The 16,993-nt window shown below is 44.9% G+C and overlaps 1 protein-coding gene across 1 annotated transcript in view; it reads left to right on the top strand.

The window, feature by feature from the left end:
- Positions 1-1,854: 1,854 nt before the first annotated feature.
- The window catches only part of LOC136668404 (ral guanine nucleotide dissociation stimulator-like), a 45,458-nt gene continuing 30,319 nt past the window's right edge, over positions 1,855-16,993 (top strand). Inside the window, 1 exon segment of the mRNA XM_066645909.1 lies at positions 1,855-2,010. Within this exon segment, the coding sequence (XP_066502006.1) occupies positions 1,855-2,010 (156 nt within the window).

The following is a 16,993-nucleotide window of genomic DNA, read 5'->3' as shown; positions in this document are numbered from 1 at the left end:
GAGGAGTGTGGTGTGTTCTCCCTGTGTCTGCATGGGTTTCCTTCGCGTGACTGTCTGTGAGGAGTGTGGTGTGTTCTCCCTGTGTCTGCGTGGGTTTCCTCCGGGTGACTGTCTGTGAGGAGTGTGGTGTGTTCTCTCTGTGTCTGCGTGGGTTTCCTCCAGGTGACTGTCTGTGAGGAGTGTGGTGTGTTCCCTCTGTGTCTGCATGGGTTTCCTTCGCGTGACTGTCTGTGAGGAGTGTGGTGTGTTCTCCCTGTGTCTGCGTGGGTTTCCTCCGGGTGACTGTCTGTGAGGAGTGTGGTGTGTTCTCTCTGTGTCTGCGTGGGTTTCCTCCGGGTGACTGTCTGTGAGGAGTGTGGTGTGTTCTCCCTGTGTCTGCGTGGGTTTCCTCCCACGGTCCCACGTGAAAGACTGGCGTGTTCCCGCCTTGCGCCCCGTGATTCCGCGACCCTGAATTGGAAAAGCGGTTACAGATAATGAATCAATGAATGAATGAATGAAAATCTCAAGAGTGTCTGCTCTGTGCTGTAACTGTCCACCTGTGTAAAGATAAGATAACATTATTGATCCCAAAGGAAATTGCGGAATCACAGATCTGTACCTACTGCACAAGAGAAGACACACGTTAATCACGATAAAGAGGCAGGGTTATAGAAATGGGTTACAGAAGCAGTATGAACCATAAAAAATAAAGTGAGAAGGGTCTGTACATATATGAATTATATGCAAGTAGCAGCCTACTTAGTTAGACGTCTATAGAAGTAATAAATATGCACAATAATAAGTATTGCACACTCAACCAAAATCATAATCACTAGGCCTTTATGACATCACAAACAACCTGCCGACCCATTGTCACCGTGACATAGAAAGGGGTTGAAACTGTGACCATGCTGTAGCTATAGCCGACAACTCCTACAGAGAGGATAGGCAGTGCTAAGTAGCAGTGTAGCAGTAGATGTACGCCTACAGAGTGGGCCTATAAAGTAGGGGGACATTATAAAATGGGAACTGAGGAGCATTAAAAAAAAAAATAAAGGGTTGTACAATGTCAGTTTAATTACTGCAGCATTTCCAGTCCAGTCTGTTCCACCAGTGCAATTACAATAAATGTCAACATGTGTTTAGTTTGTAAGTCACACTGTCCCCTTGGTTTATTTGGTGCAAGTGAGGTGTTTCTGATAATGTGGCCAATGAATGGGCATAGATACTAGGGAGGTGTTTGTGATAAATTGGCCCGTTAGTGGAAGTACAAGGGAGGCGATTGTCGTGTAGAGAGCGGGGGGTACGTTCCAGTAAAGTGGATGTAGGAGGTTTGGAAACAGTGAGCTGCTAAGGTCATCCGTTTTTGTTTTGCTGTCTCAGTTGTAACCTTAGTGTTTCTCGGAGTGTGGCCGGAGCAGGGTGTGAGTCACGTCCATGTGAGAAGAACTCGGTGCTTTTTACAGCTTCAGTTCCATTCTCCACAGCTTTTAAATGACCCTTTTCATTTTAGCACAGAGCTGCTAAGAAGTGACCTCATGCTTAGAGAAGAGTGTGGGGGGTGGGGCTTGTGGAGGGCATGCGTGTGTAAGAGAGAGAGAGAGAGAGAGAGAGGGTGGGCGGAGCCTGAAGGATCCAGAGCTTTATTCTCTATCCCCCCAGTGTGAGTGTGTGTGTGGAGTTAGTGAGTTCATGGTTTTAACACTTCTCTGCAGCAGGAGAAAAGCAAAGTCGGATTTTGATTCCAGGCATGGGACCCTGCGTTTAGTTTTCCCAGGATTATTCTCTCTCTTTTTTCTTCTTCTTTATTTTTAAATACAATTTTGGGTGTGGATTTGTATTTGCCCCCACACCCCCTCTCCTACCCCCCTGATGGTTCATGTGAGGGGAGCGTGTGTGATGTTTGACGGGGGAGCTTGGCGGATTCGCAGCATTTGGGACGGGGTGAAGCTGGAGGTGGGAGAACAGACCGGGCCGGTGGTCCTGAGCAGCTTCACACATCTGGACCCTGACCTGCCACTGCTGGAGGTAACCGGGGAGCAGATAGACACGTACATACATAGAAACAAAACACCTGTCCACAGACACCTTGTTTATCACACCCTTAAAAATAAGGGAACCACTTTTGGTTCTGTACAGAGCCTTTCAGTAGATGAGGATGGTTTTTAATGAGACGTGCGAGTGTGTATTAGGAGGAGCTGACAGAATTCCTACGATTCAGATGAGTGTTTCGGATGCAGCCGAATGCAGCTGAACACTTTCACTTCCTACGCAAAGGTTCCAAATTAATGTCGGAGTCATTGTCAGTAAAGAGACCTCCTGTTTATGTTGTTTATGACGGTAAACATGTTTCAGACTGATCTGGAGTGGCCATTAAATGACGGTCGCTGCAGTTAACGTCAAGTCAAGGATGCCATGAGTAAAGCGCTCAAAACAGAGTCATTAAAGGTAGATAGACAGATAAATCGAAACCTGATTAACCCTCAAGGAGCCTTCATTCGCCGCTCAAAATCCCACACACACTCCCTTCAAAGTAAACAAGAAAAAGTGGTCATGGGAGAACCACTTTCAGTAGATAGTCCTTTGAAGAACCACATTTGGAAATGAGAGTCCTACCTGTTAATACCAATGAAAAGTTTTTTTCCCAGAACTGTAGGTCCGAGCCGATAACCAATCAGGAGCCTAGTTTTAGGAGTGCATGTCAGGAGGAGCTATAAAGAAGGAGATTACATACGTTTCCTTGAATGCAGTGCAATAGTTACTCCTCCTTCACTCAGTTGTGTGGAATGCACATTTTCCATAGTGTAACAGACTGAGTGCAGATATGTGCCGCAGATGAGGCGTTATATGATGCTGATAATCACAACTACATCGTTTTAATGTAAGAACTCTGGATATGGATTCACAAAACAAACCATAAATAAATAACTAATTGTAGGGTCATTGGAGAGTCCCCCAGTTCCAGAAAGAAAACAGTCTTTGCAAACAGTCGGCAGCACCCAGAAAAACAATGCACTGCAGTTAACTGTCAGGCTCTGGGTGCCATGAGGAGAGAATAGCTTAAAACGGACCACAAACTGCTTGGTGAACGGATATTTGGCTGTTTTTTTTACAGAATGTTAAACGGATGAAGATGTAAGGCCCATAATTCTAAAAACTTAATAGAGATACACTGCCCAGCACCAGACAGACAGATAGATTTACTCTTTGTCTGTCGATGTGCATGATTAAAAGCAGATGTTGGCTTTATTTTGAAGGAAAACGTCCAGGTTTAGTGCTCAATTCTGTAAAGGCAGCCTCCCTTTGTGGCACGCTGGGGATCGCGACACCTTCCAGAAAGACCCTGGACGAGTTTAAGATGAAAGTGTTTAACAAATGTGAGGTAAATGCTGTATTTCGTTAGAATGTGTGTGTGTGTGTGTGTTTGTGCACTGTTGCAGTGCTGTTTTGATGGCTAGGAGTGCCATTAACTCTCTCTGCTGCTCATGCAGAAAATATTCTGGACCCTGTGACTCAGTGAAAATGGGCATTTTGGTGTTAAACTGTTTTCAGCTTTTGTTTTGTGTGCGAGAGTGGGAGTGTTTGTGTGTGTGTGTGTGTGTGTGAGAGAGAGAGAGAGAGAGAGAGAGAGACAGAGAGAGAGAGAGAGGAAAATAACAGTGTTTTCTCTAGGAGATGTGTCCGGGGTTTTGTCATTTACTGTGTGTGTGTGTGTGTGTGTGTGTGTGTTACAGTAGAGTGTTGTAAAGGAGAGTGTTGTTTTTCTTAGAACACATGCATTGTGTTTGATTGAGTGTATATCAAATATTTGTTGTAATATTACAGTGTATTTTGACAGGACTACAATATGTGTGTGTGTGTGTGTGTGTGTGTGTGTGTGTGTGTGTGTGTGTGTGTGTGTGTGTGTGTGTGTGTGTGTGTGTGTGTGTGAGAGAGAGAGAGAGAGAGAGAGAGAGAGAGAAATAACTGTGTTTTCTCTGGGAGATGTGTCCGGGATTGTGTCATTTGCTGTGTGTGTGTGTGTGTTACAGTAGAGTGTTGTAAAGGAGAGTGTTGTTATTTTTCTTAGAACACATGCATTGTGTTTGATTGCGTGTATACCAAATATTTGTTGTAATATTACAGTGTATTTTGACAGGACTACAATATGTGTGTGTGTGTGTGTGTGTGTGTGGGGGGGGGGGTTAGGAATTTGTATCAATATTTGTGCAGACTGCATATCTTTGCTAGTAATTTTGTTGATACCATGACTTCTTCTGGAAGTGAATGTACTCATTAAATGCAGTGTATTATTTTTCCTCAGTGTGGAATTTATGGACGTTTACTGATTGAAATTTGGCTGTTTGGCTGTTCTCCATGAGGATGAATGCCTTCCCCCTGGAACATTTATTAGTAAAAGGGGGGTTGGGTCACAGGTTCGACTTCAGATTCGGAAGTAATTCCTTGTGACTAGAAGCTGATGTCATTTTCTGACTAAACGACTAGAAGCTGAGTTCAGAAATTAACAGTGGCATTGAATGATACGTCTTTTAAGGCGTATGAAAAGTGGTCCTGCAACATACACACATATAGATACATATTGGTTGTGTGTAAAGCTTGGAGGTGTGGCTAAATTCTGCCAACATCAGTCAGCTGACTCAGTCGGACCAATCACCTCTTTTTTTAGCTGTCCTGTCACTGCCTAGCAACTGTTGCTAGGTACTGTTCAGTGTTGCCATGTGGGATGCAGTGTGTCTCTATGAAAGCTCTGGCATCTCACTGGAAAATCTGAGCAGAGTAAATGGTCATTTAGGTCTCTTTGGAAATTCATGTTGGCAACTTTAGACTTCCTACTTTTGAGTATGTGTGTAGTGTGTGGCATGCGGTTTCAGAACCAAACACAACACACACACACACTCACAGTGTAATCAGAGCTCCCCCAGTCTGAGAGCTTCCTGAGTGTCTCTCAAGAGACAGATCCGGGTGCCACCCCCCCTCCACACACACACACACACACACACACACACACTGCTTTCACAGACATACTCTTGTGTCTGAGCTCAGGGGACAGATTAACTCTGCTAGCTCACACACACACACACACACACTTCAAGCTGCTGCTACCCATCATTCAGCACAATTTCACCCTGCTTTTAGGGTCTGTGTTTGTGTGTGTGACCCCTACACATGAGAAAAACTGCTGTCTTTACAGCTATTCTAGGGTTAATTTCATCATAAATATAATTCCCACCCTCTGTGTTCAGTCTGTCCGTCATAAATCACACCGCCTCACATTCACTTGAATGTTGGTTTATTGTTCAGCAGCATCATTAGATATCAGAGTGTTAACTAGCATTCAGTTGTGCACAGACAAGCAGCTGCACATGAGTCTAAGCCTGTGATTTCTTTATGAAATACTGCTTTAATTGATGGCTGCAATCCTGAGCATGATTACAGCTTTCCGTCCTATTTTTCCGTCCTCTTCCCAACACACACACACACACACATAAACACACACTCAGCAGAACTCCGCTCCTGTAAACTGTAGGTGGCTGTGGAGTGACGAGTATTTATACAATGTGTTCTTTCACATATCAGGTCTGTGTTGTACAGTTTACTGAGAGAAAGATCCAGAAGGCTTTGTTGGCCGGTGAATGGTGAGGGACAGTAATGTTCGACACATTTCAAAGTCCATTTAAAGGCAGAGAAGGCAGGAAATGGCTTCTGACCAGTAAATAGAGTGATGTGTGCTTGTTTGTATGGGTGCATTCTATAATAGTGGTCAACCGAGCATCTGTATCATTGTCACCAGGCTTAGTTCTGTCCACTTTGTGTATGTGGATTAGATGACACATCTGCATTACACAACATGGGGGATCATGGCAGTGACCACTGTGTTTGGCTTAGTTATTAAATAATAATTATATATATAACCCATATATTATAACATTTAACCCATCTGTGGCAGTGAACACACACACACACACACACACACACACTAGTGCACTAGGGGCTGTGAGCGGTGGGCAGTCATCACCGGCGCCCAGGGAGCAGTTGTGGGTTCGGTGCCTTGCTCAAGGGCCTTTCAGCCGTGGATTGAGGGAGGAGGAAAATATATCCACAATATCGCTGTTTCTACTAGCGTCCTCAATCTGTTTTTGGCTTAAATCTGGGCAGATGAATAAACTTAAACCTGATCTATTATGTACTGGGCTGGATTTGGCATTAAAAGCCTAACCACGTTGCATTTATTGACAGTGATTTGCCCCAGATTCATATTTTCCACTACTTAAAATTAGCTACTGGTGCCCAGATGTGAGTTATCCAGAACCTAGAGCAGATGCAGCCTGGATTAGCCTTTAGCTCACAAAAGATGCAGGTCATTTTAGTCAAGAGTCTGTAATAAAGAAAACACAACAACTCTGCCCCTCCCAGGACACCAAAACAACAACATGGTGGATTAAGACGTTATAGCTCCATTCTCCTTCTTCTCCTTTCCCTTTCAGTATCAGTATCAGTAACTCAGACACTGAGATAGGAGACTGATCACAAGGTCAACACACGTATGGGGAAAGCTTGTACCACTCAGCATTGAAAAACACCTTTGTCAGATTTCACCGGTGATGTCAGACATGTTTTGAAACCTTCCTGTAGCTTACAGTTGTGGGAATATAGGTCCATCTCCATCCAAAGAGCTATGAGTCTAATCTTGTAATGAGTGGGAATTACAGGGGTGTTCTCACGATGGCCACAGAGTGAACATCATTTCTTATAAGGGTTTTCCTCTGCTGGAGTTGAGGGGGAATATATAAAATGGATGACATGTTTTGGAGCTATAGAATTTGGTTGGATTTTAATTGGATTATTCAGAGCTCTAGGACTGCTCAGGCCTGCAAACCTCTGTTGTGTAACAGCATTAGCTCGAGCTTCATCTTCATCTTTAGGAGATGATTGCTGTGTATTAGAGAGGAGGGAGGGGGTTAGCGCTGGAACATGGAGGTGGAAGTTTTACGATTACAGGTGCTGCTAAGGCATGTTTACTGCCTCCAGTAACTCATTCATTCATTATCTGTAGCCCTTATCCAGTTCAGGGTCGCGGTAGGTCCAGAGCCTACTTGGAATCATTGGGTGCAAGGTGGGAATACACCCTGGAGGGGGCGCCAGTCCTTCACAGCGCAACACACACACTCATACCTACGGACACTTTTGAGTAACAGTGGGAGGAAACCAGAGCACCCGGAGGAAACCCACACAGACACAGGGAGAACACACCACACTCCTCACAGACAGTCACCCGGAGCGGGAATCGAACCCACAACCTCCAGGTCCCTGGAGCTGTGTGACTGCGACACCTACCTGCTGCACCACCGTGCCGCCCGCCTCCAGTAACTTATAAAAAGTAATGGAAGATTGTGCTGCATGGATTGTGCAATTAGCATGTATAAATAATCACACACAATCATACAATGTCACATCTCCTGTGGTTTTAAAAACCCATAAACAATTGTTTATAGAAATGGACAAAAAAAGAGAGCCTAGCTTCAAATAGAAGTAGCAGCCATCTTGAAATATGAATATTGCGGAGACTTTCTAAAGAAGGATGAGACAGGTCACTGGTTCTGAAATGAATAGAAAGCATGTGATGCTAAATATGACATTTGTTTATGAGGATAGTCCCACCCTTTAGTAAGCAGTGCAAAACAACCCTTTAGTAAAGCCAGGAAAATGCTGGAAAAGCCCTTGGTTGCCATGGAGATATGCAGTAGCTAAGTCAAGCTGAAAAAAAGTAGCTGAATTATTTGAGCCCAAAACTGCACAAAGTCATCAAATTTGATTATGAAACTACTACATGGTTTAGTTTTGGATTTATAGGGCATGCTACATTCAGAGAGAACGAGAGCTAGTCATGTACACGGAGAAGCCACTGAATGGACAGTCTTTCCTTTAAGGAAACATTAGAGATAGGTCCTTATAGATAATGTTGTGTCAAACATTACCAGAAAATATTTACTGAGAAGGGTGGAGGCAAAGTGTGTGAGGATTTTGACCTGCAGTGTAATGCAAGCCTAGCAGCTATGGCCAGGAGTCTCTAGGAAATGAGTTTCATCAGTGAAGCAGACACAGCACAGCACTGCAGAGTCATGCTCTTTCAATCAGCAGGTTTTAATGTTCTGGGTTTTTTTTATGGAGCAGGATTTCCGGTGCATGTTCTGCTTTAGCAAATGCGTCCACAAAGCAAACGATAGCTTCCTCTAATCACCTCATATGATCCCCTATGAGCTAGGACAACTGAGCGCTTAGCTTGGTTTATGGCTCCAGGCAGGAGACACGTTTGTATGCTGGTGTAAAATTATGTGTAGAACCCTGTCTCCTGCCCAAGAGAGAGACAGGACTGTGAGAAGAGGAAGAGCAAGAGAGAGGGAGAAGAGCTATGTTTCACTCATGGCTCTAAATCCTCCTACCCATAATCCTGTTAGTTGATTAAGGCTAATCAGGCTTCTCACTAAGGTACACACACTTGCACACACACATTCTGATAAACACAGTTGTATTTCCTCCTGTAGAAATTAAATATACTGTTATCTGTTGTCACAAATACACCATAATAAAAATATAATACATTTCAACATAAAAGTCTTAGGTCTTTTATTTTGTAAGTTTTAGCATAAAGCTTGAGTGAAACAAAATGGGATATGTCAGATGTGGAGCAGTTTTACTGTGTTCTCTGGAGTGATGGACCTGTGTTCAGTACCTTTTGCTCATGTGACTAAATGTGGCTGGGTGACTACAAACATTTGGGCATATACAGTGTTGTGTTAAAGCTCAAGGGTTTAGTGGTAGCAGCTGCTAGCATGATGGCTAGTATTACTAAGAGAGTAAGAATCTCTGGGTAAAAATCCCCTCCACCCTCAATGAGGGCACTTTCTGTCAGCTTTGACCCCAGACCCCTGACCCTGAGGAAGAGTGAAAGTGTCAGCTTTCACCACCATCCCCTTCAGATGATGATTAATTAATTATCTTTGATTAACTTAATTGATCCTAATTCCTTTCTCAGATGACACTGTTTGGTTTACACTGCACCTGGCAACCCACAGACTTTCATGAGTCCATTCTCTCTTTGAAAAAAACTGTCCCAATACGTAATAAACAATCCTGCTGCATTCCATTAACTGTGTGACCTTTGAATGGTTGGAACGGAAATGAGACAATGCTAGCATATGTGCTAGCAAAATATTATCTGCTTACCCTGCTGAGACACAGCAGGTTAAACCAGTGCCTATTTATGTAGGTCTGGCACTGGTTTAGCTGGTCACCTAGCAGGGTAATGCCCTTGATCGGTGTACCAGGGTCTAAAACATAGCATATGCTAGTTTTGCTGTGCTGTTCTTTTCTAGCAGGGTAGCATGCTAGCGTAAATATAATAACTGTAGGACTGACCCAGATTACATCTAAGCAAAACTAGAAGGTTAACCTTTAAATTGGATATTTCATTATTAAAAATAGTACTTAGTATTTCATAATATCCTCAACTGGAGAAGCAAAGACATTCTCAATATTGTGCACCAATTAGTCCGTTTTTTTTTTTTTTTTTTTTTTTTTTTTGGGGGGGGGGATCCATTTAAATTATTTACTTAACACTAATACTAGTTTTTGGGCGGCACGGTGGCACAGCAGGTAGTGTCGCAGTCACACAACTCCAGCGACCTGGAGGTTGTGGGTTCGATTCCCGCTCCGGGTGACTGTCTGTGAGGAGTGTGGTGTGTTCTCCCTGTGTCTGCGTGGGTTTCCTCCGGATTTTCCGATTTCCTCCCATGGAAAAAAACACACGTCGGTAGGTGGATTGGTGACTCCAAAGTGTCCGTAGGTGTGAATGTGTGACTGTGTGTGTTGCCTTGTGAAGGACTGGCGCCCCCTCCAGGGTGTGTTCCTGCCTTGTGCCCAATGATTCCAGGTAGGCTCTGGACCCACTGCGAATTGGATAAGCGGTTATAGATAATGAATGATAGTACTAGTTTTTGAGTGTTTTAGAGTAGTTGATGGACACTACTGCACCCACATTGTAAAATAGAATTTAGTATAATGGTGGCCATCTACCCAAGTGCAGGGGTGACAGCATCTTGCAGTGGCAGTCAGATTTGCCAAACACATGCTATTAAGATCAGTATATCCTATAGTATTAGTGTGTAGTACAAAACTGAGACTCGTTTCACAAGAGGCAGCAAGCATTTCAAGAGATAGGAGCATTTTCAGAGCTCAAATAAACAAACATTACCCAGTCCTGCCCTCTAAATGTGCGTCTCTTTGGACTGAGAATCCATTGTTTTGTTGTTCTCGTAAGGCTCTTGTCTCTGAGAATGTGTGGTCTGTGCTCTGCTGTTGCTTATATCGGAGCCGACTCGCTGAGTCATTCCTGAGCTGAGTCACTGTGGTCGGGTGGGCAGGAACCCTCCTGGGGCTTCTTGAGTTTCTAATGGGAATTTGATGCACTGTACAGGACCAGGGCAGGATGCAGAAAATGAGATTCAATTGAATAGCACAGAATTACAGGCGCTATTTAAGTCAAAAATGATTGCTAGTATAGTTTGGAAAGTGTATTTCTTTTGTGTTTTTATGTACAGCAGTGTGACATACTGTACAGTGTCAGAAACCTTGATCTAAACCTAGTCCAGAGGTTCCCTAACATTTTCAGGACTGCCCACCACTCCGACACAGTGTTCCAACATGCATCATTCACACTGCAGGTCAAAGTGGATTAGTGACTACAATCTGGTGTTTACACAGCGTCCGCTAGTTGCAGGTGACTGAATCCGATTTGTGCGGTCAGACTTCAGCTGTTGAAGAGGATTTGACGAGACACTGATGAAAACCGAAGGCCTTTCTAGCTCCATCTTTTTGTGTCTTATCGCAAAATGTTATGTCTCCAAGTTTCACATTGTTTAAATACCGCCCCAGTGTCATATCTCCCTCCTTTCATTCTGTGACCTGCTCTTCTCTCTCAATCTCCCACTCTATCACTCTCCGTCTGTCTCTCTCCCACACACACTCTCTTATCCTCACTGTTTCTTTCCTGACTGTGTCCTCTGTCCGGTGTGTGCACAATTTGATTAAGGCTGCTGCAGAGGCTTTAGGGTTCAGCTCTGTGTGATTAAATCAGTTCCACTTGTTTATGCCGTGTCTCTCCTTCCTGCACTCCTCTGCTCTCTCTCACTCCATTAAAGTGACAAGACCTATCTGAGCAATTTTATGTGAGTTTTTGAGTGTTTGAGACAGACTGGGTTTGGCACCACGAGGAATATGTCATTGCTCAAAAGTGTCTCTTAGAGAAACTAAGGAGATATTAAGCAGAAACTGTAGAGAAATTACGGAGATGTGTGTTTCAGACAATGTAATTATACAAAATCAAACATTTATTCTTTCATTATCTGTAACCAGTGTCTCGGTGGGTCCAGAGCCTACCTGGAATCATTGGGCGCAAGGTGGGAATACACCCTGGAGGGGGCGCCAGTCCTTCACAGGGCAACACACACACACACACACGGACAATTTTGAGTCGCCATTCCACCTACCAACATGTGTTTTGGACTGTGGGAAGAAACCACTTATCCAGTTCAGGGTCGCGGTGGAGCCGGAGCCTACCCGGAATCAATGGGCGCAAAGCGGGAACACACCCTGGAGGGGGCGCCAGTCCTTTACAAGGTGACACACACTCACACATTCTCTCTGACACATTCTACGGACACTTTTGAGTTGCCAATCCATCTACCAACGTGTGGAGCGTGGGAGGAAACTGGAGCACTCGGAGGAAACCCACACAGACACAAAGAGAACACACCACACTCCTCACAGACAGTCACCCGGAGGAAACCCACGCAGACACAGAGAGAACACACCACACTCCTCACAGACAGTCACCCGGAGGAAACCCACGCAGACACAGAGAGAACACACCACACTCCTCACAGACAGTCACCCGGAGGAAACCCACGCAGACACAGGGAGAACACACCACACTCCTCACAGACAGTCACCCGGAGGAAACCCACGCAGACACAGGGAGAACACACCACACTCCTCACAGACAGTCACCCGGAGGAAACCCACGCAGACACAGGGAGAACACACCACACTCCTCACAGACAGTCACCCGGAGGAAACCCACGCAGACACAGGGAGAACACACCACACTCCTCACAGACAGTCACCCGGAGGAAACCCACGCAGACACATGGAGAACACACCACACTCCTCACAGACAGTCACCGAAACCCACGCAGTGTGTTTCTCAGTACCTAGGACAGTTGTTCTACCAGTCATCAGTGTATTTCTTGAGAGTGTGTTATGGATACTCCACCCACGTCTGGTTTCTAACACACTATTAGTTGTTTTTCTTTTGACCCCAGTTATTGTTGTCCACTACTCTTCTCTTCTCTCCTTGGCCAATGGTAACTGCTGATCTTTCTTAATGATAACAATAATATAAACGTTTCCTTTGAACAGAAATCTAATGTACAACAACACAAACCACCGCCCCGGTGCGTACTGCACGTATTGTGTTGTAGACGTGATGCTGTAAAGATCAGCAATGTTAGGCAGGAATAGCTTTTTGACCTGATCCCAAACCAAAAGTGGGTCAGAAGCTTGGGGTTGCAGTGGATTTCATATTTTGCCGAGGCCAGTGGAAAAAGAGAGAATGCGCTTATTAGGTCAGGAGCATAACGAGGGAAGAGAGGAGCAGTGCAGTACAGTGGCTTTAGTTTTAGATGCAAAGCACCTCATGGAACTGGCTTGCTCACGCTCACTGGTTCACTCAGTCACACATACATATTCACTCACTCACATTCACTCACATAAACCTTTAACAAAGGTGCTGTTCAGTGTTTTGCACCATTGGTTATGTACATTTAAGATTGTTAGTAGTTCTGCCACTAAACCATTGTATTGTATTTGCTGGAGGTAAAGCTAGGGATCAGTTTCATTAAAAATAATATCAGACAAACAATGTGACTGACAATTGAGAGCAGTATTTAATGGTGTATTAATGTACTTCTAGGTTACAGCACTAAATGAGAATTATGTTTGAACTCTCTAGAACTGAATATGTTTATTTTCAAAGGGAGGGTGGCATGGTGGTGCAGCAGGTAGTGTCACAGTCACACAGCTCCAGGGGCCTGGAGGTTGTGGGTTCGATTCCCACTTCGGGTGACTATCTGTGAGGACACAAATGTGTTCTACCTGTGTTTGTGTGGGTTTCCTCCGGGTGACTGTCTGTGAGGAGTGTGGTGTGTTCTCCCTGTGTCCGCGTGGGTTTCCTCCGGGTGACTGTCTGTGAGGAGTGTGGTGTGTTCTCCCTGTGTCTGAGTGGGTTTCCTCTGGGTGACTGTCTGTGAGGAGTGTGGTGTGTTCTCTCTGTGTCTGCGTGGGTTTCCTCCGGGTGACTGTCTGTGAGGAGTGTGGTGTGTTCTCTCTGTGTCTGCGTGGGTTTCCTCCGGGTGTTCCGGTTTCCTCCCACAGTCCAAAAACACGTTGGTAGGTGGATTGGCAACTCAAACGTGTCCGTAGGTGTGAGTGTGTGAGTGTGTGTGTAGCCCCGTGAAGGACTGGTGCCCCCTCCAGGGTGTATTCTTGCCTTGTGCCCAATGATTCCAGGTAGGCTCTGGACCCACCGCGACCCTGAACTGGATAAGGGTTACAGATAATGAATGAATGAATAAACAAAGGGAAAATAATGATTTCATATTAACACCAATAAAAAGCAATACAACTAAAATGAGTGAGAACAAGAAAGAGAAAGACAGCAAAATAGAGCCAAAGAGAGAATGAAGGAAAGAGACGAATAGAGAGATGGAGAAAGTGAATGAGGGTAAGAAAAACACTTAAAAAAAAAAGGAAGAAAGAAAATGTTTTGAGGAAAAAGAGAGAGAGAGAGAGAGAGAGAGAGAGATAGAGATAGAGATGGAAATGCTATCTGTGTTCCTCTCAGTGTCCTGGGACACAAGGCTACTGCAATTCCATTTCTCAAAACACACACACACAGAGAGAGAGAGAGAGAGAGAGAAAGACTCAGACTCCTGTGCATGGGGTTTGAGGTCAGGCAGGAAAAGAGAGGGAAGAGGAAAAGAGTGGCATAGCTATAGAGACGATGTAAATAAAGAAACACTGTCACGTACAGAAAGAGGAAAACAGTTTGAATGTTGGTGACAGTGCTGTAAAACGTACTGTGGTAATAAAGGGATGTTAACTGTAATGAGAGAAAGTCTCAGTTTACTCAGTGCTAACTGAGGTCAGAACCTCCCCGTTATTGTTAGCTACTTTACCCTCAAATACGTTCCAGTGTAAAACTAATCAAACCAACTCCAGGCACCGAACAAAACCAACTGCATTTGGAATAATCATTTGTGAAATTTTGATTTTGGGCAGGAATGTCCTTTAATCAGGACACTGACCCACCTGAAGACCCACCACAGGGCTGCTGGACAATGTCCTGTGTTTCCCTGTGAGTCATGCTCTTAAATGTCTTGCTTATTATCCTCACAAACACAGGCCAGTATAATATTTACTGTGTGTCTGAGAGTATCCAGACAGCACTGATAATCAGGTGGATTCATGATAATTCAGCCACTTCGGGATGCACCCACTATGGACACAGGCGGCCCCTAGCACACACACACACACACACACACACATACACACCCATACACACTGTGCTTAATCTCCATAGTAAGACATGCAATTAAATTGGATGCTCTGGAGCAGCTGCACATGAGCCCAGGGGTTGGAGAGAGGGATGTAAAACCCACAGAAGGTTGTGAACCCCCTGGGACTGTCTTAAACACTAGAGTTAAATGAAAAAAAAGAGAGAGAGAGAGAAAGAGAGAGAATATAGCTCTGAAGCCTATCAAGGTGTGTGTGTGTGTACTCTCTCAAACACACACACATACTCTCCCTCTCTCTCTCTCTCTCTCTCTCTCTCTCTCTCACACACACACACACACACTCTCTCCCTCTCTCTCTCTCTCTTTCTCTCTCTCTCTCACACACACACACACTCTCTCTCATTTACACTCTCTCTCACACACACACTCTCTCTCTCTCTCTCTCTCACACACTCCCTCTCTCTCTCTCTCTCTCTCGCACACACACACACATACACACTCTCCCTCTCTCCCTCTCTCTCTCAAACACACACACACACTCTCCCTCTCTCTCTCTCTCTCTCTCTCACACACACACACACACACACACTCTCTCCCTCTCTTTCTCTCTCTCTCACACACACACACACTCTCTCTCTCATTTACGCTCTCTCACACACACACACTCTCCCTCTTTACACTCTCTCTCACACACTCTCTCTCTCTCTCTCTCTCTCTCTCTCTCTCTCTCTCTCTCACACACACACACACACACTCTCTCCCTCTCTTTCTCTCTCTCTCACACACACACACACTCTCTCTCTCATTTACGCTCTCTCACACACACACACTCTCCCTCTTTACACTCTCTCTCACACACTCTCTCTCTCTCTCTCTCTCTCTCTCTCTCTCTCTCACACACACACACACACACTCTCTCCCTCTCTTTCTCTCTCTCTCACACACACACACACTCTCTCTCTCATTTACGCTCTCTCACACACACACACTCTCCCTCTTTACACTCTCTCTCACACACTCTCTCTCTCTCTCTCTCTCTCTCTCTCTCTCTCTCACACACACACACACACACACACACACTCCCTCTCTCTCTCTCTCACACACACACACACACACATACACACTCTCCCTCTCTCCCTCTCTCTCTCACACATACACACTCCCTCTCCCTCTCTCTCTCTCTCTCTCTCTCTCTCTCTCTCACACACACACACACACACACTCTCTCTCTCTCTCTCTCTCTCTCTCTTTACGCTCACACACACACACTCTCCCTCTTTCTCTCTCTCTCTCTCTCTCTCTCACACACTCTCCCTCTCCCTCTCGCTGTTATTCTTTCGGATTCCTGCACAGTCAGTAGAGAGAGAAGAATAGAGATGCTCTGGAGCTGGTGCCAGGACACTGTGTTCCCGTGTGTGTGTGTGTGTGTGTGTGTGTGTGTGTGTGTGTGTGTGTGCTGGCCTTTGGCTGTATTATTCCATTATTTTTGTGTTTCTGACTGCGTGAAAGTACATGACCTTATTCGTTCACCCAAACAAAAGAGGCCCTCTGTCTCTCTCACTATCTCTCTTTCTCGCTCACACACACATCTGATCCGGCCGCCCGGAGCCTGGGTGTCCTCCATCCATGGCTATAAAGTTTAAACCCTGAAGACAACATATGAACTACATACTGAAACATTATAAAAACAGTTAAAACAATGTGTGATACACTTCTGCGTGTTCCCCATAGACATCTTTAAACTTTAAATAAATGGTGTCTGGAGTCTTTGCTGTAGCTGTTTAAATCCACCATGTGTAAGCAGCGGAGGGGCGAACACTTCAGACTATGCACCTATTTAGAGCTCTGTTCATCCACAGTGTGTCTATAATATGGATTTTTTCTCACTCACAGCTAGTCTCCCCCACAGCCTCTGAATACTGAACTGAGATTGAGAATTTAGTTTCTCCTGAGATTCAAATGAAACTCCTATTCCGAAAATGTCCAGATTTCTAACACTTGGGGTGCAGTGAAGAAGGGACAAGGAGACGGATGCAGGCGCAGGGTGGAGTTTAAATGCGTACACAATGACAGATCTTGACTAAAATGATACTAAACAGAGAACTAGCTAAAGAGAGACAGAGCAGAACATGGAAACTAACACAGGACTAAAGCAGAGAGTAGACCGTGATCACGGACCGGAACGACCAGGAGCGAATCAAGATCAAGGATCGGTTCTCCTCTCTGTTTTTGAAACTATCCTCATGCAGATGAATAAGGAAATGGCTGCCTTTTCATACCAGTCCAGTAGGGGGCCATAGCACCTCTTAAAGAGCGGCACCAAAACACTACGACTCCTGAGAGAAACACAGAGGTGTTAGTCCCAAATCACTCCATAC

The sequence above is a fragment of the Hoplias malabaricus genome, chromosome 15, assembly GCF_029633855.1.
Source record: "Hoplias malabaricus isolate fHopMal1 chromosome 15, fHopMal1.hap1, whole genome shotgun sequence".
Classification (NCBI taxonomy): domain Eukaryota; kingdom Metazoa; phylum Chordata; class Actinopteri; order Characiformes; family Erythrinidae; genus Hoplias; species Hoplias malabaricus.
Note: the sequence above shows the minus strand (reverse complement) of the source record. Positions and strands in the feature narration are given on the sequence as shown.